The sequence below is a fragment of the Sus scrofa genome, chromosome 3 (assembly GCF_054392235.1).
Source record: "Sus scrofa isolate SSC_HxYL_T2T_F1_AM1 chromosome 3, Sscrofa_HxYL_maternal_Yorkshire_Landrace_v2.0, whole genome shotgun sequence".
Lineage (NCBI taxonomy): Eukaryota > Metazoa > Chordata > Mammalia > Artiodactyla > Suidae > Sus > Sus scrofa.
Genome location: NC_139385.1, coordinates 56,328,626 through 56,353,715, shown reverse-complemented (window position 1 = coordinate 56,353,715; position 25,090 = coordinate 56,328,626). Strand labels below are relative to the sequence as shown.

The following is a 25,090-nucleotide window of genomic DNA, read 5'->3' as shown; positions in this document are numbered from 1 at the left end:
GGAGGTTCCCAGGCTAGGGGTTGAATCGGAGCTGTAGCCACCAGCCTACGCCAGAGCCACAGCAACGCGGGATCCGAGCCGCGTCTGCAACCTACACCACAGCTCACGGCAACGCCAGATCGTTAACCCACTGAGCAAGGGCAGGGACCGAGCCCGCAACCTCATGGTTCCTAGTCGGATTCGTTAACCACTGCGCCACGACGGGAACTCCGCAACTCAATTCTTAAAGTGTTAGCTCTATCCTAGGTGCTATGGCTGAGATGAAAAGAGATTAGGGACCTCCTTGTCCTAAGGTTACTTACAATGTAAAAACCTGAAGTCTATTTTAGAAAACAAAGTGCATGCTTTATTATCCAGTTCTCAGAGTTGACACTAGATACTACCCACCTGATCAAGTGCCAATTTGTGAATTATTCAGCATCTTTTCCTGTCTTGCTTATGCGGATGGTGACACTGAGGAGAGTGAGCTGTTGTCTTGGATTGGGCCAGTGGCTCGGCTTGGGATTCCTTTTTAGGTCCTACGATTTGGCAGGTGCATGATTCAGTGCAATTACGTGCCATGACAAGATGGGCTTGGGGAGGTGGGCAGGAAGAAGTGGGCCATCAGGCAAGGGGAAGGCGGTATCTGCTCTCAAGGAACTTGAACCCTAGTGGGGATTGTGAGCGAGGTCACCTGAGCCCACATCCAGCATCCCAGAATTTGCGTGACTGGTTCAGCAATGGCAGGACCTGTCAAGAAAGGCTCTGAGGGAGTTTCCCAGTGGCCTAGTAAATTAAGGATCTAAGTGTTGTCCGTGTGGTGCGGGTTTAATCCTTGACCCAGGAACTGCCACATGCTGTGGGTATGGCTCGGGGTCCGGGAAGGGAAGGAGGAGGAAACATCTTCATTATCACCCAAGGTGGCCACGCCCCATTGTCCCAGAGCCTGCCCTCCAGGATCTCTGCATCCCTTCTCTCTGAGGTACCCCATCAGCAAAGCCATCAGAACAACCGCTTTTCTGTTTTCTCCTGACCCTCCTCATGGCAGGCTTTAGGGCAGGTGGTTAGCTTTTTCAGGGAAGTTCAGCTCGAAGCTCTCCCACCAAAAAGGCTGCTATGGAGCTTCCTCTGTGATACACCGGGACAGGTGGCATCCTGGAAGCACTGGGACTCGGGTTTCATCTCCAACGTGGCACAGCGGGTTAAGGAAGGATCTGGCGGGTTAAGAATCTGCAGCTTACATCTCAGCTGCTGCTTGGATCTGATCCCTGGCCCAGGAACTCCATATACTGCAGGGCAGCCGAAAAAGAAAGAAAAGAAAAGAAAAAAAAGGCTGTTGTGCTGTCCATTCTTTCACGCATCGAAACTTGATGCCCACTAATGCCGCAGGAGGCCTGAGGGCAGGAGGCTCCTCGCAGGAGTCTCTTTTTGGAGCTTTGCTTTAAGCCCATCACAGGCTGGACAGCCACCACCACAGGGTTCTCTTGGCCACAGCCAGAAGGGAGGTTCCTACTTTTGCCGCTAATCTGGGAAAACTATTCAGAGGACATTTCACTTGTAAAATCCCAGAAAAAATGCCCAAGGCAGGAACGAGTTAGGTCCAAACGGAGTTTTGCAAAACTTCGAAACATGAAAGAGGAATCTCATTTTACACTCCCACTTCATTCCTGCTGGGACCAGATCTGTGAATTCCCAGTCCCCCAAGAACACAATTTAAATGCCAGTTAGCTTGATATGTTAAATTTTTGGCACATGCCCGAAATAAGTACCAACTGGCTTTCTCTGAGCTATTCTTAACTTCCCTATGACCCTGGTTCTGGAATCAAAGTGGGAGATCTTGGGGTTGTAACTGTGTAACTGTCTACACTATTTTCATGAGAAAGTGCTCAGAAAAGTGTTCAGCTGCATACAAGGGTACAGGTTTTAAAACTGATTATCACAGAATTCCCATCGTGGCGCAGTGGTTAATGAATCCAACTAGGAACCATGAGGTTGCGGGTTCGATCCCTGCCCTTGCTCAGTGGGTTAACGATCCGGCGTTGCCATGAGCTGTGGTGTAGGTTGCAGACGCGGCTCGGATCCCGCGTTGCTGTGGCTCTGGCGTAGGCTGGTGGCTACAGCTCCGATTCAACCCCTAGCCTGGGAACCTCCATATGCCACGGGAGCGGCCCAAGAAATAGCAACAATAACAACAACAACAACAAAGACAAAAGACAAAAAAAAAAAAAACTGATTATCACCCACCTGGGAGTCTCATACCCAATAGGTTGTCCTCAAAAATGGACAGGCCACACCAGTGAGAATGACCATCATCCATCATCAAATGTCTATTAATAATAAATGCCAGAGCTGGTGTGGAGAAAAGGCAACTCTCCTCCACCGTTGGTGGGAATGTAAATTGGTGCAGCTACTATGGAGGTCAGTATGGAGGTTCCTTATAAAACTCAAAATAGAGTTACCAATGACCCAGCAATTCCACTCCTGGGCATATATCTGGAAAAGATGAAAACTTTCATTTGAAAAGATACCTGTTGGGGAGTTCCTGTCGTGGTGCATCGGAAAAGAATCCGACTAGGAACTATGAGGTTTCGGGTTCAATCCCTGGCCTCGCTCAGTGGATTAAGGATCTGGCGTGGCTGTGGCTGTGGCGTAGGCCAGCAGCTGTACCTCCGATTCAACCCCTAGCCTGGGAACCTCCATATGCTGCAAGTGCAGCCTTAAAAAGCAAAAAAAAAGGAAAGAAAAGATACCTGTTGGGGTTAATAGATGCGATAATAGATGCAAACTATTGCATTTGGAATGGATAAGCAATGGAAACCTGCTGTATAGCACTGGGAACTATAGCTAGTCACTAGTGATGGAGCATGATGGAGGATAATGTGAGAAAAAGAATGTGTGTGTGTGTGCGCGCGCGTGTGTGCACGTGATTGGATCACTTTGCTGTATAATAGAAAATTGACAGAACACTGTATACCAACTATAATGGAAAAAAATAAAAATCATTACATATAAAAAAGAAAAAATACCTTTACTCCAGTGTTCATAGCAACCCTGTTTACAATAGCCATGACTTAGTAGCAACCTAAGTATCCATTAATAGATGAATAGATAAAGAAGATGTGGTACATGATACAATAGAATATAACTCAGCCATTAAAAAAGAATGAAATAATGCCATTTGCAACAACATGGATGGACTTAGAGATTATCATACAAAGTGAAGTAAGCCTTTGTACTTCAGACAAAGAGAAATATCATATGTATCACTTACGTGCAGAGTCTAAAAAAATGACACAATCGGAGTTCCTGTAGTGGCACAGTGGTTAACGAATCCGACTAAGAACCATGAGGTTTCGGGTTCCATCCCTGGCCTTGCTCAGTGGGTTAACGATCCAGCGTTGCCGTGAGCTGTGGTATAGGTCACAGACGTGTCTTGGATCTGTGTTGCTATGGCTCTGGCATAGGCCGATGGCTACAGCTCCAATTCCACCCCTAGCCTGGGAACCTCCATATGCCACGGAAGCGGCCCAAGAAATGGCAAAAAGACAAAAAAAAAAAAAAAAAAAAAAAAAAAAAAGACACAATCGAACTTATTTACAAAACAGACTCACAGACAGAAAAGTTATCAAAGAGGAAAGGAGGGGGAGGGATTAACTAGGAGCTGGGCTTCACAGATGCGCACTACTCTAATAAAATAGGTAAATAAGAACCTACTGTATAGCACAGAAAACTGTACTCAGTATCTTGTAATAACCTAAAATGGAAAATCTGAAAAAATATATATTTTATATATATATATATTTAAAAAACTGGATCATTTTGCTGTACAACATCTGAAACTAACACACCATTGTAAATCAACCGTACTTCAGTTTAGAAAAAAAAGAGCAGGGCTGTTACGTGGCTTTGTTTTTCTTTTGTGTCTATTGGTAAGAAATCCTGAAAACCTGCCAGCCTGTCCCAGGAGTTTGAGCAACACCTAATTTGAGAACTGCCAGGCCTGCCTTCTGGAAAAACCAGTTCTGAATCATCCTTACAACTCCTTTGAGAAAGTATCCTAGAAAGCCAGCTGGAGCTAGACTGGTAGGAATTAGCCTCTGTGTTTTCTTAGCCACCTTCGGGGAGGTGAACGCTTGCCATGTCACACCTGAGTGGTGTCCAGAGAAAGCGTCTATTGCCAAGTCCTGGTGTGGTTTCCATTCCCCTGGGGGCTGTGCCTTTGCCTATGGATCTAAAACCTTCTTTCATTTGACTTTTCCTCTGCAGGACTTCCTCACTTTACGAGGCAGCCTGAGAGTATGAATGTCACCAAAAACACAGCCTTCAACCTCACCTGTCAGGCTGTGGGCCCGCCCGAGCCCGTCAACATTTTCTGGGTTCAGAACAGCAGCCGTGTTAATGAACTTCCAGAAAAATCCCCCTCCGTCCTGACTGTTCCTGGTGAGTCTGAGTTGTGTGGCTTACGTGTTATTTTCTCCCTAGTAGAAGAAGGGAGCAAAAGTTTGGTGACCACGACAGTGCATCGCAGCCAGCAGTAATAGACGATGAAGACACAGGTGTGTGGCAGCGCAGGGGAGGGCCAGGTCGGTGGAGAGGCAGGTGGGAATCTTGGGGGTCAGAAGTCACCCGACAGGGTTAGGGTGTAAGGATGTGCCCTCCACAAGTGTCTCTGGTTAAGTTGGCAAAGTGGCCAGAATCTTTGGCAGCTGTGGCCTTGCTGGCTTGGCAGGTCTTGCATTTCAGGAACCATCGATGTGAAGACCTCAGTGAGGTTTGGCCGCAAGGAAAATGCATTGGTCATGGGGGAGGCTGTGGGAGGATTGAGTCATTGTGGGGTAGTGGCTGCCCTGACGGTCAGCAGTCATCTGATTTCCATCTGAATGGGCGTGCCCTGGCTTCCTTCCCGTCCCTGCTACGACAGGGCTCTTAAGGTCAGTGCCATTGATGTTTCCGTGCTGCCAAATCCAGTGGGCTTTGATTCTGGCTCCTGTCATGGCATCTTCCAGCAGCCTCTGGCAAGGTTGCTGTCCCACCCCCCCATCCCAGTCCTTCCTTTCTCCACACACTCAGCAAATGTTCTGGAAAGGACTGCTGTAAGCGAGAGGGAACCTAATGGAAACATGGTCTTCCTGACTTCCTTCCCGCCTCACTGCTCTCCCTCTGCCCTTGACAGAAGTTCTGAATGTGGGGGTACCCTGGAGCTCAGCCCTGGACCCGCTTCTGTTCCCTCTGAGGCACTTCTGCCTGGGAGAGTTCCTCTGGACCCCCGGCTTCACGACCATCTGTGTGACAATGACCTTGAACTTTGTATCCCCAGCTCAAACCTCCCTCCTGAGTTTCAAGCTCCTTGCTTGGCATTTCCACTTACTGGATATGGAGGTGTCTTAAAATGAAATTCTTGATTTTCCTTCCAGCCTTGCTCTGCCCTAGAACGCCCCATCTGAGTAAGTGATGTCACCATTTGCTCATCTTTCCTTCTTCTCATTTTCCATGTTAGATGTATCGGCGGGTCCTGTCTGTTCTGCTCATACAGAGCATCTGAAATCTTTTCTACATCTCTGCTGCAGTGCCCTGGTCCCCGTCACCATCAGCTCTTGCCACCCGCACTGTAGTAGCTCCCTAACTGGCCTCTTTGCTTCCAGTCTTGCCCCCACTCTTGTCATCATTGGCAGACCATGTCCCCCACCTGCAAAAAACCTTCAGTGGCTTCTGGTATCTTTGGCTGTTGCTCAGAGTCCTTCCTGCCCCGGCTCATAGGTCTTGTGTGCTCTGGTCCTCACTCAACTCCCCACACCAGACCCCTCCCCCTCTTTCCTCCTTGCTTATTAAGCACCAGTCACAGTGATTGTTTTTCCTTTTCTCGGAAACATCACCCTTCTTCCTGCCTCAGGACCTTTGCACTTTCTCTTCTGTCTGCCTACAACGTTGTTCCATCTGCCCTTCATCCCATGACACATCTCAAATATCACTTCTGCACAGAGGCCTTTCCGGTCGGTCCCTCTTAACTCTCTCCTGTCCTTCCCTCCCCCCCTTGCCCCGCCGCCTTATGGACTCCCAGGCACATATTCTTGTGGGCGTCCTTCACTGCACTGGTCACATCTGTAATTGCCCTGTTTATTTGTTTAGTCTCCCTGCCTGTCTTAGAGAACACATGCTCCATCAGGACAAGGAGTTTGTCTCTCCCAAAACAGTGCCTGACTCATGGTAATACTCCCTGAGTATTTATGGTGAGGATGGATCAGCGAGTGTTGTTAGCCTGAGGTATTGAATCTGAATCACCTTTCTTATTCCGGATTCCACGAGGGATATTATGGTTGTCTCTGCCTTCCTCTGAGTTTTCTTTGAGTTCCTCCAAGGAATTGATCATCAGATAATTTATTTGTCCAAAATCAATTTAAAAAAAAATACATTCCACCTTCTCTAGGATGAAGAGGAGGGTCCCATAAAGAAAGATTTATGGGGCATGTAATTAAATAAATAGGTTAAAGTGACAAACAGTTACATGCATGGAGTTTAAGTGCGCAACTCAATGAGTTACGATAAATGTAGACACTCACGGAACCACCACTTCAGTCGAGACAGAGAACATTGCCATCAACCCAGGAAGCTCCTTCTTGCTCCCTTCCAATCAGCCCCCACCTCCCATAGGTAACCTTGTTCTGATGTCTATTATCATAGATTAATTTTGCCTGTTCTCGAAATTTATTTATTCTCTCTCTCTCTCTCTTTTTTTTTTTTTTTTGTCTATTTAGGGCCACACCCATGGCATATGGAGGTTACCAGGCTAGGAGGTCAATCAGAGCTATAGCTGCCAACCTACACCACAGCCACAGCAACGTGGGATCTGAGCCACGTCTGAGACCTACACCGCAGCTCCCGGAAACACCGGATCCTTAACCCACTGAGCGAGGCTGTCCTCTTGGATGCTAGTCGGGTTCGTTAACCACTGAGTCATGACGGGAACTCCATGGTCTTGAAATTTAAATAAATTAAATCAGAAAAGTGTATATTCATTTTGTCAGACCTCAGCATCTAGTGAGATGATCCTATGGTTTTTCTCCCTTCTTCTCTTTATATGGCAAATTACATTGATTTTCAAATGTTAAACCAATGTTGCCTTCCGGGGCTAAACATTGGTTTAACATTTGTCATGATGCATTGTGGTAGATTCCATTTGCTAATGTTTAGTAAAAGATTTTTGTGTTTATCCTTGTTCTGGGGTAACGCCGCCTCTGTACTGCAAGTCAGTTCTGATCTTGATTATAGGACTTGGTGCAGTCCCCGCGGGTTTAAGGACAACATGTCACAAGACTGCCCTCACTTCAGCTCCCAGCCACAAGTCTCAAGGGGTCCCTAAGCCACTGACTGGCTGTAAATTTGGATGTCCCCATGACCCCTCGGGTTCAATAATTTGCTAGAACAACTTGCAGAACTCAGGAAAGTGCTATACTTACCATTAGTTTATTTATATATTTATTTATTTATTTATTTTACAAAGGAGCACATAGGGTGAGGTCTGGGAGTGTTCCAAGCACAGGATGCCCTCCCTTGCCCTGATATGTGGGATTAGGGTGTGTCACCCCCTGTCACATCAGTGTGTTCCTGGAACAAGAAACTCTTTTTACTGTAGGGGTATTACTGACCTCTTAAGACTAGTTTGAAAGTGTTCACACCTCTTCTCTTTCCCGAAAGAGTTTGGTAGTGTGAAATAAAATTCATATTTTATGGCAAGACAAGAAAAATTTAAACATAAAAATTCTTCTCTGCCTCCTCTCTCCCCCACTCTGCATTGTGTATCTGTGTTATGCATCCATCAGGCCTCTCCCATCAGCAGGAATACCTGCTTCACCAAAAAGAGCAATGTTCTTCTAGTATCAAAAGACAATGCCTGAGGGAGTTCTCATTGTGGTGCAGCAGAAACGGATGAGGAGACGAGGCTTGGATCTGGCGTTGCTGTGGCTGTGGTGTAGGCTGGTGGCAACAGCTCCGATTTGACTCCTAACCTGGGAACCTCCATATGCTGTGGGTGTGGCCCTGAAAAGCCAAAAAAATAAAATAAAAGAAAGGAAAAAAAAAAAACAACTCCTGAAAGATAATGTATCTGGAGTTCCTGCCATGGCACAGCAGGTTAAGAATCCGCCCGCAGTGGCCCGGTCACTGTGGAGGTGCAGGTTGAACCCCTGGCCCAGCTCAGTGGGTTAAGGAATCCAGCATTGCTGCAGCTGTGGTGTAGGTTGCAGCTGCAGCTCAGATTCAGTCCCTAGCCCAGGAACTTCCATGTGTTGTAGGTGCAACCATTAAAAAAAAAGATAACGTTCGTACTTGATCCGAGGGGTCACATGACCCACCACGATGGACCTTAGATCTGGATTATGTAAACTCGATAATATGGCATTTGATGTACAGCCCTCTGACTCAAAAAACAGATAAACCATCTTGACTTCTACGTGGCAGAATATTTCTCAGAACTTTCAGAGATGCTCTTCTCAGATTTTGGCTGGAATAAAAATTTCCAGTTCTTTCTTATTGTTGGATGGGGTTTGCTAGTATTTTGCTGAGGATGTTTGCATCAGTGTTCATCAGTGAAATTGGCCAGTAGTTTTCTTTTTTTGTGGAATCTTTGTCCTGTTTTGGTATCAGGGTGATGGTGGCCTCATAGAATGAGTTTGGGAGTATCCCTTCCTCTGTGATTTTTTGAAATAGTTTCAGAAGGAGAGGTATTAACTCTTCTCTAAATGTTTGATAGAATTTGCCTGTGAAGCCATCTGGTCCTGGACTTTTGTTCATTGGAAGTTTTTTAATCACAGTTTCAATTTCAGTTCCTGTGATTGGTCCGTTCATCTTTTCTATTTCATCTTGTTGCGGTCTTGGAAGATTGTGCTTTTCTAAGAATTTGTCCATTTCTTCTAGGTTTTCCATTTTATTGGCGTATAGTTGCATATAGTAGTCTCTTATGATCCTTTGTATTTCTGTGATGTCCGTTGTTACTTCTCCTTTTTCATTTCTAATTTTATTGATTTGAGTCCTCTGTCTTTTTTGCTTGAGAAGTCTGGCTAGGGGTTTATCAATTTTGTTGATCTTTTCAAAGAACCAGCTTTTCATTTCATGGATCTTTTCTATGGTTTTCTTTGTTTCTATTTCATTGATTTCTGCTCTGGTCTTTATGATTTCTTTCCTTCTACTAACTTTAGGTCTTGTCTGTTCTTCTCTCTCTGGCTGCTTTAAATGTAAAGTTAGCTTGTTTATTTGGGTTTTTTCTTGTTTCCTGAGGTGGGCTTGTATTGCTACAAACTTTGCTCTTAGAACAGTTGCTGCATCCCATAGGTTTTGGAGTGTGGTGTCTTCGTTGTCATTTGCGGCTAGGTATTTTTTAATTTCCTCTTTGATTTCTTCAGTGATGCTTTGGTTGTTTAGTAGCATGTTGTTGAGTCTCCATGTGTTTGTGTTTTTTACAGTTTTTTTCTTGTTGTTGTTGTCCAGTCGTATAGCATTGTGGTCGGAAAAGGTGCTTGATATGATTTCAATTTTCTTAAAGTTACCGAGGTTGGATTTGTAGCCCAGGATATGATCAATCTTCGAGACTGTTCCATGTGCACTTGAGAAGAATGTGTATTCTGTTGCTTTTGGATGGGATGTTCTATAAGTATCTATTAAGTCCATCTGGTTTAATGTTTCATTCAGGGCCTGTGTTTCCTCATTGATTTTCTGTCTGGTTGATCTGTCCATTGCTGTAAGTGGGGTGTTAAAGTCCCCCACTATGATTGTGTTATTGTCAATTTGTCCTTTTAAGGTTGTTAGCAGATGCCTTATATACTGTGGTGAACCTTTGTTGGGTGCATAGATATTTAAAATTGTTATATCTTCTTCTTAGATTGATCCCTTGATCATTATGTAGTGACCTTCCTTGTCCCTTAAAATATTCTTCATTTTGTTTAATTAATGTTTTGTGTGTTTTTTTCTTGCCTTTTCTAGGGCTGCTCCCATGGCACATGGAGGTTCCCAGGCTAGGGGTTGAATCGGAGCTGTAGCCGCTGGCCTATGCCAGAGCCACAGCAATGCCAGATCCAAGCCACATCTGCAGCCCACACCACAGCTCATGACAACACCGGATCCTCAACCCACTGAGCAAGACCAGGAATCAAACCCACAACCTCATGGTTCCTAGTCAGATTTGTTAACCACTGTGCCATGATGGGAACTCCAGAATATTCTTCATTTTAAAGTCTATTTTGTCTGTTATGAGTATTGCTACTCCAGCTTTCTTTTGATTCCTGTTTGCATGGAATATGTTCGTCCACCTTCTCACTTTCAATTTGTATGTGTCCCTAGAATGAAGTGGGTCTCTTGAAGACAGCATAGATATGGATCTTGTTTTTGTACCCATTCACCCAGTCTATAATGTCTTTTGGTTGGGGCATTTAGTCCATTAACATTTAAGGTAATTATTGATATGTATGTTCTTATTACCATTTTATTAATTGCTTTGGATTTGTTTTTGTTGCTCTTTTTTCTTCCCTTCTTCTCTTGTTCTCTCCTCTTGTGGTTTGATGACTATCTTTAGTGTTGTCTTTGAGTTGATTTTTCTTATTTGTTTGTGTATCAATTGTAGATTTTTGGTTTGCAGTTATTCTGAAGTTTTGATATGAGTCTCTCTATATATATGAAATTGATTTAAGTTGTTGGTCTCTTAATTGCAAGTGCATCTCCAGTGTCCTGCATTTGTACCCTTCTCTTCTCATGATTTCTGATTTTAGTGGCATAATTGTGTGTCTATGATTTCGTATCTTTACTGTATATATACCTTTACTGGTGAGCCTTGTCATTTGTGGAATTTTTGTTTCCTGTTGCTGTCTTTTCTTTTCTGCCTAGAGAAGTTCCTTTAGTATTTGTTGTAAGGCTGGTTTAGTGTTGCTGAATTCTCTCAACTTTTGCTTATCTGTGAAGGTTTTGATTTCTCCTTCAAATCTGATTGAGAACCTTGCTGGGTAGAGTAATCTTGGTTAGAGGTTTTTTCCTTTCATCGCATTAAGTATATCATGCCACTCCCTTCTGGCCTGCAGAGTTTCTGCTGAAAAATCTGCCAATAACCTTATTGGGGTTCCCTTGTATGTTATTTGTTTCTTTTCCCTAGCTGCTTTCAAGATTTTCTCTTTGTCTTTAATTTTGGTCAGTTTGATGAATATGTGTCTCAGGGTGTTCCACCTTGGGTTTATTTTATATGGTACTCGTTGTGCTTCCTGGATTTGAGTGGGTGGTTCCTTTCCCATGGTAGGGAAGTTTTCAGCTATTATCTCTTGGAATATTTTTTCTGTCCCCTTCGCTCTCTCTCTTCTTCTGGCACCCCTATGGTACACATGTTGGTGCATTTAACGTTGTCCCAGAGTTCTCTGAGACTCTCTTAATTTGTTTTCAATCTTTTTTCTTTTTTCTGTTCCATATCCATAATTTCCACTAATCTGTCCTCCACCTCACTTATTTGTTCTTCTGCCTCCTGTATTCTGCTGTTAGCTGCTTCTAGTTAATTTTTTATTTCAGTTGTTGTATTTTGCATCTTTTCTTATTTAAATTTTATATCTTGTATCTCTTTGCTCAGTGTTTCATGTAAGTTATCCATTTTCGCCTACAGTTTATTTCTGGTGTCTAGCATCATCTTCAGCATCAACAGTCTAAAGTCTTTTTCCTGGAGGCAGAGAATCTCCTCATCGCTTAGCTGATTTTCTGGGGTTTTTTTCTTTCTCCCTCATCTGAGTTATAGTTCTCTGTCTTTTCATTTCTATAGGTTTTTGGTGTGGTGACCTTCTTACAGATAATAGAGTTGTAGCCTCTCTTACTTCTGGTGTCTGCCCCCCTTGTGGCTGAATTTGGTACAGGGGCTTGCTGTAGGCTTCCTGATGGGAGGAACTTATGCCTGCCCACTGGTAGGTGGAGCTGATTCCTTTCCCTCTGGTGGGTGGGGCTTCGTCTCTGGATGGGATTAAAGGCGGCTCTGTGCTCTGGGGGGTCTTTAGGCAGCCTGTTTACTGAGGGGTGGGGCTATGATCCCACCTGGATTGTTGTTTGGCCTGGGGATTCTCAGCAGTGATGGGTGGGGCCAGATTTTCCCAAAATGGCCACCTCCATTGAAAGGCACACTGCTGAATATTCCCCAGAGCTTTGCTTCCAATGTCCTTCCCCCACAACAAGCCACATTCACCCCTGTTTTCCCAGGAGGTCCTCTAAGAATTGTAGTCAGGTTTGACCCAGATTCCTATGGAGACTTTGCTTTGCCCTGGGACCCGGTGTACGTGAAAGTCTGTGTGTGCCTTTTAAGAATGGGGCCTCCATTTCCCCCAGTCCTGTGGAGCTCCTGCACACAAGCCCCACTGGTCTTCAATGCCCTCCAGGGGCTTTCTTCCAGTGCCAGATCCCCACACATGGGAGTCTGATGTGGAGCTCAGGACTCTCACTCCTGTAGGTGAATCTCTGTGAACCAGTTACTTTCCAGTCTGTGGGGCTTCCTACCCAGGAGGTATGGGGTTGTTTATGTCATGTAATCGCCCCTCCTACCTCTTGATTTGGCCTCCTCTTTGTCTTCTGGATTCAATGGTTTTAATTGCGTGGGCACTGATGCAGATATCTTTGCTCCCATGTATACTCCTCTTCCCTGTCAACCCTCCCTACCACGTGGAAGCACACCCGTCTGCTTGAGTCCTCCCTCGGGTTATCCATTGGTGTGATTATTACATACTCATTTTTTGCTAGCTTAGCCCCATCACCCAGCATCTTGCCTGGCACATCAGAACCATGCGAATGAATGAATGAATGAGCACTGAGGGAATTTCAAATAGTCCCCTCATGTCACTGGACAAAAGCGAGGGTGAAAGTAACATGTGTTTGTGTCACTATGTTTGCCTTTTATATCCATTTTGGAACCCAAAGGGCTTAAGGAAGTCCAGGGTGAGAGGGTCTAGGGGGCAGGCTTCCAATGCAGACCTTGCTCTGGGCACATCACTGGTCATGCCAAGTCAGCCACTGCGACTGTTCCCAAGCCTGGGAACTTTTGTAGCATTGTGAAAGAACTACAGACAAACTTTCTCCTCTTTGCATCTGGTTTTAGTTTTGAGGATGCTTTAGTATTATACCTGAGCCCTCCTCCAGTAGGTAGCTCATGTTCAGGGAACTAGGTGCCAAGGCTGTTCTGACCTGTGATGTCTTTGTTGAGGGGGATGCTTTTGTGGCACCTCCCATGCAGATGTACCATCTGAAGTTTGCTGGGAGGCATCATTCTATCATTCTATCTTGGAATTACCCCATTCCTTCTACTGAAAGGATCCTGAGTTGAGAAGTGTTTAAAGAGCCCTGATTGTGGAGGCTGTAGGCATGTTTATGAACAGGAAGGTCATAAACTGTTCCTTTTTTTTTTTTTTTGTCTTTTTGAGTTTTCTTGAGCCACTCCCATGGCATATGGAGGTTCCCAGGCTAGGGGTCTAATCAGAGCTGTAGCCACTGGCCTATGCCAGAGCCACAGCAACATGGGATCTGAGCTGCATCTGTGACCCACACCACAGCTCACGGCAATGCCAGATGCTTAACCCACCGAGCGAGGCCAGGGATCTAACCTACAACCTCATGGTTCCTAGTCAGATTCATTAACCACTGTGCCACAACAGGAACTCTTTTTTTTTTTTTTTTTAAGTGCTGTACCTGTGGCATTTGGAAGTTCCCAGGCTGAGTCAAATCAGAGCTGCAGCTGCTGGCTTGCACCACAGCCATAGCAATGCCAGATCCCAGCCACATCTGCGACCTACACCACAGCTCATGGCAATACCAGGTCCTTAAACCACCGAGCGAGGCCAGAGATCAAACCTGCATCCTCATGGATACTAGTGCGGTTCATTACCACTGAGCCATGACAGGAACTCAGATGCTTTTCCCTTTGATACCTGTTTGGTTTTTTCTTTTCCCCTCTGTGATGTAAGCGCTGTCTTTAAGAAGCATGAGCAAAGTACTTTGTGCACAGGGCATTATTCTGAGTCAAAGCCAATCTCAAAGATTAGGTGTTATGTGATTCCATCTATTTAACAGTCTCCAAATGACCGGATTATAGTCATGGAGACACATCAGCTCTTCGCAACAGGTTAAGTTGGGAGAAAGATATTCATAAAAGGGGTGTTGTGGAGGAGCTTCTTTTTGGTGATGGAACAGTTCTTCATTTGTATCTGCAATGAAATTTCATAGAAATTCCACCCTTCCCTCACCATAAAACAAAAACAAAACTGACGAAATCTGAATAAGCTCTGTGTATTAGTTAATAGTATTGTACCCAAGTTTCTTTGCTGGTTTTGATCATTGTACTATGATTACGTAAGATTGTACTCTTAGGGCAAGCTGTGTGAAGGGTGCTAGGAACTCTGTACTGTTTCTGCAATTTCTTGTTAATTGACAAAGATTTCAAAACAATGTTTTTGTAGGCTTTTTTTTTTTTTTTCCAAAGAATCACTTTGTCATGGGCAAAGTCAAATCCCCAAATAAAGAGCAGACGTGCAGAAAGCTTTTTCTACATGGTGTTTTGTGGTGGGATGCATGATGGGTAGGTTGTTAAGATCCCTAACTTTGATATAGACTAAATGTCAGTTCAGTACTGTGTGTCCCCAGTAAGTTACCGACCTCCTTTATGTAAAATTGGGCTCATAACAGTATCTACTTTATAGACCATTTATGAGGATCCAGTGAAATAATGAAGGTCAAGGCCTTGATACAGAAGTAACCCACAGAAATGATCCAGATGTTCCCTGTTACAGATTTTTAAACATAATAGTTACTAGTTCACTGTCAGTTTTGAGTGAACTTTCTACTAAGAGTAGGGGATTTAGGCTGATCTTGCTGGTTTTTACTTTAAAATAACTACTCATTTTACATTTACAAAACGTCTAAGCTAGTTTTCGTTTTAGTAAATTGGATATAGTTCTTAATATTCCTTGTAATAACAACAATAACAATAGTAACTATAATTTATATGTCAGTTGGTAATTCTCATAATGCTTTTGGCAAAGATTTACTTTGAACTTATAGCAACTTGGTATTGTTAGACATCTTTAATTCCCATTTTACAGATGGGGAAAAACTCTGGAGCCCTTCAAGAGCCTGCTTGCCTAAGATCTAGTGTTTGTGTAGCTGCTGGAGCAGTCCTCATAAAACACAGGCTAAATCATGTCAGTCTTCTTCTCAAACTGCCAGCTTTCCCACCTCACTCAAAGGACAAAGGCTTGACCCACATGTTCCCTCTGCTTAGAACCTTCCCTCGCCCCCCCAACCCCCACCATGATAAGCTTGGCCCATTCCCTCCCCCTGAGTCAAGAGGACATTTCTCAAAGAGCCACCTCTGACCCACGTATTTAAAATCACTACCACTTCTCCACCCACTCTGACCCCCTGATCCTCTTCTGTTTTTCCATATTATTAATCATCTTCTAATAGAGCGTGTAGCTTATTTATTTATTAAGCCTGTTAGGTCTCACCCACTTTTCTCCATGAGAATGCCTACTCTTTAAGGGCAGGGATCTTAGTTTTATTCAGGGGTAGACCCTAAGTGCCTGGGGAAACATCTGGCACATAGTGAGGACCCAGTAAATGTCAGTGAATGAATTCAGGGCAGAGAGCGAGCTCCAAATTAATAAGTGTACATCCTTCATTTATGCAGTGTGTTTTTCTATTTCTTGGCTCTTTTGATAGAAGAATGAACAGTAAGGAAAAAAATGAAAAGGACAAGATTACTTAACCCAGAACTTAAAACAACTACACTAACTCTGTTCTTAGAAGCAGCTTCCTCAGTTCTGGTTGGTTTTCCCTCCAGGGAACATCCTGTTGCTGAGTGTTCCCTAAAATATCTATCAGACCTTGGGTCAAAGGCTGTCTTTTTTTAATCTTTTATTATTTTTATTTTATTTATTTTTGCTTTTTAGGGCCACACCCGTGGCATACGGAGATTCCCAGGCTAGGGGTTTAATCGGAGTTGCAGCTGCCAGCCTACACCATAGGCACAGCAATGCCAGATCTGAGCTGCATCTGCCACCTGCACCACAGCTCACAGCAACGCCAGATCCTTAATCCACTGAGAGAGGCCAGGGATCGAACCTGCAACCTCATGGTTCCTAGTGGGATTCATTTCCACTGTGCCACAAGGGGAACTCCAAGGCTGTCTTTTTTTTAAAGCAGTAGAAGACCAATCAAGAGGGCATGAACCATGCTAATGGAGTTAGGTAGGGTGTCAGGGCGTAAGAGGGGTGCCCACGAGAAGAATTCGTAGCATCAGGAGCAGTGGGGTAAGTGGGAAGCAGGATGGAGACTTGAGGCAGGGGTTCCTTCCTGGAAAACCACAGGGTTTGGGCTCTCCAACGCCAAGGTCTAGTCCAGTCTGGTAGTTGTTGTTCACCCAGAGGGAGAATGGTAAAGTGAGGGGCGCTGTCTTTCTTAGTGCACATTGGTTGCTCCAGGCTTATAAAGGAGGCTCCAGTTGGGGAGCCAGGGACACGAAACAAAAAAATGTGTCACTGAATACATTAAGCCAAGAAGCCTGCATTTGGCTTTCAGTTTTGGCCCATTCAGTTCTGGAGAAAGTTACCTTGGTGTGATGCCAGTGTCCATGGCATCCGTGGGCATTAACCCCCTCAGCCTCCGTGCAGAACTGCTGTCATAGACGGTTTGGCTGCTGGCGGGCAGTTCTGAATCAGAGTGAGTACCTTGTGCCAGAGAATTCACAGCAGACTGTTTTCCCGACTTGTGTGCACCTAACCCAAAACCATGCTCCATGCAGTTTCCTTTTCCAAACTGATAAAACTTGCAGGACTGGAGAACCATGCACCTAACTTATCTTTTTTTAATTTTATTTTATTTGTTATTATTATTTTTTCTTTTTCGGCTGCACCATGGTGTATCAAAGTTCCCGGGCCAGGGATCAAATTCAAGCTAGGGCCACAACTTACACCACAGCTGCAGCAACACCAGATCCTTAACCCACTGCACCACAGGGGGAACTGGGACCTAACGTCTCTTACTTTGGGGTCTATAATTAAATGATGAATCTCAAGGAAATAAATCCCTCCTCTTGTTTTATAGCAGGGCCCCTCTTCCCCTCCCAACTAGTCAGGGATGGGATTCAGATATTTTCCAAGAGTTTTGAAAAGGGTGATTGAAGCCAAATGACTGGTTTTAGCCTGCAAATGTCTGCTCAAATATATGCAAAATACAAGTGGAACACCAACTCTCTGTCATCCAATTGAGCCAAAGTTGGCTCTTCTAAAAATAAGCCAAATTTCGCAAGTTCCTGTAGCCTGGCTTAAAGGGCCTCTCATTTGGGAGTTTATGACCTGGAAGGTGAAAGGTGACACTTCAGGATGAAAACCCAAGTGTTACAGGCCTGCCTGTGGCATAAGGCTCGGTAGCAGGGGCCCCAGGTGATGGCTTAGAGAGGTCAGTGTCTGGACGCCCATCCAGTATGTATCTTCTCTCCAAAAAATCAATGTCTGACAAAATGCCCAACGTCCTAATGCTCTGCCAGTTCTTCTTTTTCACCTTCTGCTTTCCTGTCATTGCTCCCTCACTTTACAGAATAAAAAAGACCTCTCTCCAACTTCCCCACAGTCACCATGGAGCATCAGTGCTCTGGTCTCCACTTTTACAGTCTGAAAAATGATTGAGAACCAGCAAGTGTTTGTTTCTGTGAATTAACATTTGTTGACAGTTACTGAATTTGAAATTAAAACACAAGAATACACAAGCACATATTCCATTAGCTCATAGAGCTATGACATCATCACATTTGTGCCTTCTGGAAACTTCCATAGGACATTCCTGAGATAATGAGTGAAAAGAGCTAATAACATCTCATTGTTAAATCTTCCAAAACCAGTTTTCTTTGTTTGTGTGTGTGTTTGTTTTTGCCTTTTAGGGCCACACCCAAGGCATATGGAGGTTCCCAGGCTAGGGGTCGAATCAGAGCTGCAGCTGCCGGCCTGCACCACAGCCACAGCAACGCCAGATTCGAGCCACGTCTGCTACCTACACCACAGCCCCTGGCAACGCCTCTGAGCACAGCCGGGGATTGAACCTGCAACCTTATGGTTCCTAGTCGGATTCGTTTTTGCTGTGCTACAACAGGAACTCCTGAAATTACATTTTTTTCTGCTGTTTAAATCATGAACACTTTACTATGCAAACTTCAAAATGTGTAAGAGGCTACATGTATTTTTCAGAATTCTTTGGAATTCTTTCAAGACTCCTCAAGGCAATGCCTTCATAGACATCCTTTTAGAGATGTGGCTAATGGGTTTGAAATAATATTCCTCTTCAGTGAAATAAATATTTTCTAAACCATCACACAAACCATTTGCAGTTTCATCTCTCGCTCGAGAGGAGGTGACTCGGTGTGAGATGAGCTGGATCCTACTTGGCATTTTAGTTCCTTAGCACTTGTGTTTAGAGGATCTAATGAAACAATCTGGTTTAGGATTTTCCTCTAGTCCAAGGGAGATGCTCATCTTGGAAAATTAAAATACCCGAAATAGGAGTTCCCGTCATCGTGGCTCAGTGGAATCAAATCTGACTAGTATCCATGAGGACACAGGTTCAATCCTTGGCCTCACTCAGTGGGTTAAGGATATGGCATTGCTGTGAGCTGGGGTGTAGGTCACAGGTGCGGCTTGGATCCTGTGTTGCTGTGGCTGTGGTGTAGGTCAGCAGCTGCTGCTCTGATTTGACCCCTAACCTGGGAACCTCCATATGCCTTGTGAGCAGCCATAAAAAGACAAAAAAAAAAAAAAAAAAAAAAAAAAGGCAAAAAGCATGTAGTCATTTTGCTGTATAGCAGAAATTGACAGAAATTGTAAATCAACCATAATAGGAAAAAAATAAAATAAAATACCCAAAGTAGGAGCTCCTGCTGTGGTGCAATGGGATCGTCAGCATCTTGGGAGTGCTGGGACGCAGATTCATTCCCCGGCCCGACACAGTGGGTTAGGGATCCAGCTTAGGTCGAGGCTGCAGCTCAGATCTAATCCCTGGCCTGGGAGCTCCGTATGCTGCAGCATGGCCAAAAATGAAACAAACAAACAAAACACCCGAAGTAACTGTCGTATTCTGATCAAACATTATTTAGGAGAGATCAAAGGTCACCACAGAACTGTAGGACTGAAAGTCTAGTCAGCAGACCTCAGACGGTGGGACAGACCTCCATCTGGATGGAAAAAAACAAACACTAACCAGCACTGGTTTTTCTGTGCGCAGCTGATCCCCCAGGAGAGGCACCTGACTTGAAAGGGGTCAGATTCGCATTTCCTCCTAGAACTTCTCCCAGGCCCCGTGGCCCAGCCTCAGCACAGTGTTCTCTGTTTAGGAATCTAACATGGACAGTCTTTCTTGCCTGAAGCCCAGCTAGGTTTCCCTTGGCAGCTTGTTTCAAATAGTTAATGACTCCACCAGTGACAAGCTTGGGATTTTAAAATGATCAGATGGAAAATACCCTACCCAAGTAGATAGATCGAAGAAAACAAAAGAAGCCTGTCAAGAAATAAGCCATAGTGGCAAATTTTCAAGAATTTTATCTGTCTTTCTCCAGTTTAGGATATAAACTTTGTCCCAGATGCCTTATGTGTCAGAGATAGTTTTCAGATTCAACTAATGGTATATATGGCTGTGCTTTTTAAAGATAACGTTTTAACATTTTAGAATAGTTTTATTTTTGAAATTTGTTTTTGAAGTATAGTTGATTTACAATATGTTGGTTTTAAGTCATATGTATATATAGAAATATGTATATACATATGTATATTCTTTTTCAGATTCTTTTCCCTTGTAGGTTATTATCCCTCCCTGACTTTTCCCCTTTGGTAACTATAAATTTGTTTTCTGTGTCTGTAGGACTATTTCTGTTTTGTATACAAGTTCATTTGTATCTTTTTTTTAAGATTTCACATATAAGTGATGTCATATGATGTTTGTCTTTGACTAACTTCACTTAGTATGATAATCTCTAGGTCCATCCGTGGTTGCTGCAAATGGCATTATTTCACTCTTTTTATGGCTAAGTAATATTCCATTGTGTATATGTACCACATCTGCATTGAACATTTCTCATGGGTGGACATTTAGGTTGCTTCCATATCTCGGCTAATGTAAATAGTGCTACAGTGCTGCAGTGAACTCTGGGGTGCATGTATCTCCAGATAGATACCCAGGAGTGGGATTGCAGGGGTAACTCTACTTTTAGGTTTTGTTTTGTTTTTATTTTTTGTTTTTTGGGTTTTTTGTTTTGTTTTGTTTTGTTTTTTTTTGTCTTTTTAGGGCCACACGTGTGGCATATGGAGGTTCCCAGGCTAGGGGTCGAATTGGAGCTGTAGGCAATATGGGATCCGAGCCGCATCTTTGACCTACACCACAGCTCATGGCAATGCCGGATCCCTGACCCACTGAGCAAGGCCAGGGATCGAACCCATGTCCTCATGGATACTAGTCGGGTTTGTTAACCACTGAGCCACAATGGGAACTCCTACTTTTAGGTTTTTTTTTTTTTTTAAGGAACCTCCATAGTTGTAGATTAACAGAAAAACTGTGAGTCTTGCACAGAGTGTTTCCATAACCCCCACCCCCATTTTCCCCTGTTACTAACATCTTACATTAATTATGATTATTGTGACACCGTATAGTGTATCATAATTCATGTTTCTACTTCTTTTACCTGTTGCTTTATTTTTTGAACTTAGCAGAATGAATCAGGAAAGAAAGATAACCCAGCAGGTGTGTAGATTCAGCATCTTCAGAGAGATTTTTCACAGGCTCTTTGAGACTTTGGGAGGCAGTGGAACTTAGAATTACTGGATGTCCTTTTTTTTTTTTTTTTTTGTTCTTTTCAGGGCTGCACTCGCGGCATACAGAGGTTCCCAGGCTAGGCGTCTAATCGGAGCTACAGCTGCCAGCCTACGCCAGAGCCACAGCAACGCCAGATCCAAGCCACATCTGCAACCTACACCACAGCTCAAGGCAACACTGGATCCTGAACCCATTAAGCGAGGCCAGGGATCGAACCCCCAACCTCGTGGTTCCTAGTCGGATTCATTTCCACTGCGCCACAACAGGAACTCCTGGATGTCCTTTTGAGTTGGCATTCCAAGCAATGCCTCTTTATCTCACTGAAATGTCCTTTCGGTAAATGTAAGCCTTAAACTAGGACATAGCTGATTATTCTCTTTTCTCTGAGAGTTCCTGATCCATCATTACTAACTCAAGTCCATAGTTTATTCAGATTTCCTTAGTTCTTATCTAATCTTCTTTTACTGTTCCAGGATTTAGTTGTTAGGTCTCTTTATGCTCTTCTTGGCTGTGACAATTTCTCAGACTTTCCTTGTTTTCAATGACCTTGATGATTTTGAGGAGTCCTGGTCAGGTTTTTTGCAGAGCATCCCCCTGTTGGGCCCTGTCTAATGGTTTTTTCATTTTTCTCATGAGTAGATTCCAGTTATATGTTTTGGGGAGGAGGCCCACAGAGGGGAAGTGCCATTGTCATCACATCATATCAAGGGTACATTCTGTCATCATGACTTACCATTGTTGGTCTTGACCTTGACCATCTGGCTGAGCTAGTGTTTGTCACTTTCTCCACTTGAAAGTTTTTCTTTGATTCGCCTTTCCACACTGGCCTCTCTGGAGGGAAGTCAGTCTGTCCAGCCCACGCTTAAGGAGGCAGGGGTTATGCTCCTCTTTGGGGACAGAGCTTCTACACAAATCATTTGGAATTCTTCTGCATATGGGATTTGTCTCTTCTCTCCCATTTATTTAATCATTTATTTACATCAGTATGGACTCAGGGGTATTTATTTATTTTTTGTATTTTTAGGGCTACACCCATGGCATATGGAGGTTCCCAGGCTAGGGGTCAAATCAGAGCTATAGCTGCCGGCCTACACCACAGCCACAGCAATGTGGGATCAGAGCCGCATCTGCAGCCTACACCATAGCTCACAGCAATGCCGGATCCTTAACCCACTGAGCGAGGCCAGGGATCGAACCTGCATCCTCATGGATGCTTGTCAGATTCGTTTCTGTTGAGCCACAACCAGAACTCATGGGTGTTTATTTTACACTTTGTGTTACAATTGAATGCTATGTGATTTATTTTCTTGTGCGGATTGTTCCAGCTTTGGCTGTTTGGAGTTCTTTCAGTTGGTTCCTGTGTCTCTGCCATATCCCATCACACTGTGTGTATGTGTGTGTGTGTGTGTGTGTGTGTGTGTGTGTGTGTGTGTGTGTGTGTGTGTGAGTGTATGCTGTTTGTATTATATTTTGCTCCAGGCTCATCTTATGTGTTCTCTGCTCCAACCTGAGGATCAGCCATTTCGCCAAAGACCTCTGGTTCTTTTTACTGAAGGATAGTATTAGAAACCAAGATCTGGAGTTCCCATCATGGCTCAGTGGTTAACGAATCTGACTAGGAACTGTGAGGTTGCGGGTTTGATCCCTGGCCTTGCTGAGTGGGTTAAGGATCTGGCGTTGCCATGAGCTGTGGTGGTAAGTGGCAGTTGTGGCTCGGATCTGGCATTGCTGTGGCTGTGGTGTAGGTCGGGAGCTACAGCTCTGATTGGACCCCTAGCCTGGGAACTCCCATGTGCTGCGGGTATGGCCCCAGAAAAGGCAAAAGACCAAAAAAAAAAAAAAAAAGACCAAAAAAAAAAAAAAGAAAGAAAAGAAACCAAGATCTGATCGCTTCTTTTGGTTAAGATCAAATGTAGAAACCAAGATCTGGATTATCTCTCTTCTTTTCTCCTTAAAATCGATGAATCAACTTTTTTTTTTTTCATTTCTCAGACGTCTTCAAACTTCTGCAATGATAGAATTTTTCTTCATTCAGCACCACTGTCTTTTCTTCAGACAATAATGATGCCTTGTGTTTATATAATTCCTTCTGAATACACTGATTTTTTTACTATTAATAAAGGATTTATTACAACAGATCATCTGAAATTTAAAACTGTGACTTTGACTCTGCTGTTTCTGGTACCCTGACATGTCCATCGTGTGTGATGTAGGATGTACCGGGGACTGAGGAGTTAGGGATTGTGTGGGTGAGCCTCAGAAACCACTTTTCTTGATTTGGGGGCCACTAATTCCCATACCTCCTTGCAGAAATTGAAAAACTAAATGATCCTGCTTTGTTATGTAACATCTCACCATCGGGAAAAAATAAAGGATTTTAATGAATTACAGCTGCCTTTTAAGCCCATAGTTGCCTTGCTCCTGGTACCTAGGGTTTAATTCTAGGTTAGTTTTCAAACACCAACACATGTGTTTAATGAACTTTGTATTTATGGCTTGGAGCAATGAATCAAGAAGTAAGGGAATGCTGAGTTCCTGCTGTGGCTCAATAGAATTGGCAGCATCTTGGGAGCCAGACTCGGGTTCCATCCTCAGCCTGAGACAGTGGGTTAAGGATCCTGCGTTGTTGCAGTTTCGGCTTGGGTGGCAATTGTGGCTTGGATCTGATCCCTGCCCCAGAAACTCCACAGGGTGGCCAAAAAAAAAAAAAAAAAAAAAGTAAGGGGATGCTGAGACCCCTGTAGGACTCTGATAAACAGTAGCCTGTCTCTCCGAAGCCAGTCATATGGTCTCCTTCCTCTCCAGGTCTGACCGAGACCGCCATCTTCAGCTGTGAAGCCCATAATGACAAAGGGCTGACCGTGTCCAAGGGCATCCAGATCAACATCAAAGGTAAGCAGGGGGGCTCGGCCCCTCCTGCATGTGGGGGTTCAGGGGCTGGCAAGGCCGTGTGAGCTCTGCAGCCAGCTGCCTGGGTCTGAGCTCTGGCTTCCCTCTGTGACCTTGGATACATCACTTCGCCTCTCTGGCTTCAGTGTTCCCCTCTGTAAAATGGGAATCATTACAGGACCTATCTCTTTTTGAGGCTTCAGTGAGGTAATGCAAGTAAAGGTAGTCCCAGAGGGGCCTGGCACACATCTTTGATCAACAGCAGCTAGTTTAGTTCTGCTCAGTTGGAGAAGAAAATAGGCCGAGGAGTTCCTGCTTGTGGTGCAATGGGATCAGCAGAGTCTCGGGAGCAGAGTCTTAGGTGCAGGTTCGATCCTTGGTCCCACACAGTGGATTAAGGATCCAGCATTGCTGCAGCCTAGGACGCAAATACTGCTAGACCTAAGCTGGCCGGGGAACTCCAAATGCCACAGGGCGGCCAAAAAAGAAAGAAAGAAGATAGGCTGAAATGTTGACCCTTAATCATCTTAACTCCTATTATTCACTTTTCCCTCTCCCACCTGGAATTAGTCCCCATTACCCCTTGAAGAGTCCCCAGGGTAGGGGGGCTTGGGGTACTGATCTTGGGGTAGGGGGATTGGGGTACTGGTGGGATCTGTCCTTAACTGGGCAGCTGGGGCTGAAGCAAGTCTCCACAGAAGCCCTTCTGAGTCAGGGAGAAGGTCAGAGTCACTCTTCTGGGGGCTCAAGGCTCCTGTTCTTTCTCCTAATCTCCTCCCACTTTGCTTCCTCTGAGCTGCATGGGTCTGAAGGGTACCCCAGCCTAGTGGAGACATTCCCCTCCAGTCATCTGCCTCTTCCTCCTCCTCCTGTGGGATCCAAGGTATTCGAACCTGCAACTTGAACAGAAAGGAAAACCTCAATACTGTCTTTTTATTTCTTCTCACATCATCTTCCTTAACCTTTCTCCTAGAAAAGCAAGCAAACATTATGCTCTAGTATTTGCTTTTCATCTAAATATTAAGAAGGAAATATTGAGCACATATTCACAAGGGTCTTAATCCTTGGGGAAATAATAGAGGGAAAAAACAGACTGTTTAAGGGGGGGGGGGGGAAGACACAGCACAAGACTCAACATTACACAAGAAGTTATACTTGAAAAAGGTGCCAATACTCAGTTTCATCAAATCAAGTAGAAAAGGCTAGGAGAGGGCATGTTCCGCAAGTTCCCTGGAAGAGGAAAAAAAATGAGCAAACTAAAAGCTACTACGAGAGGAACTATATAACTTCCTTCCTTCATTACGCATCCCGTTATTACAATTTTTGAAAGAAATGTTGGGAATTTCAGGAATGTGTGAGTGGGTGTAAATTTATAAGGACA

General features: G+C 44.2%; 1 protein-coding gene across 1 annotated transcript in view; it reads left to right on the top strand.

Annotated features, from left to right (window-relative positions):
- The window catches only part of MERTK (MER proto-oncogene, tyrosine kinase), a 132,112-nt gene that overhangs the window by 44,965 nt on the left and 62,057 nt on the right, over positions 1-25,090 (top strand). Inside the window, exons 4-5 of the mRNA XM_021087030.2 lie at positions 4,246-4,419; positions 23,626-23,712. Of these exons, the coding sequence (XP_020942689.1) occupies positions 4,246-4,419; positions 23,626-23,712 (261 nt within the window). The remainder of the gene's footprint in view (positions 1-4,245; positions 4,420-23,625; positions 23,713-25,090) is intronic.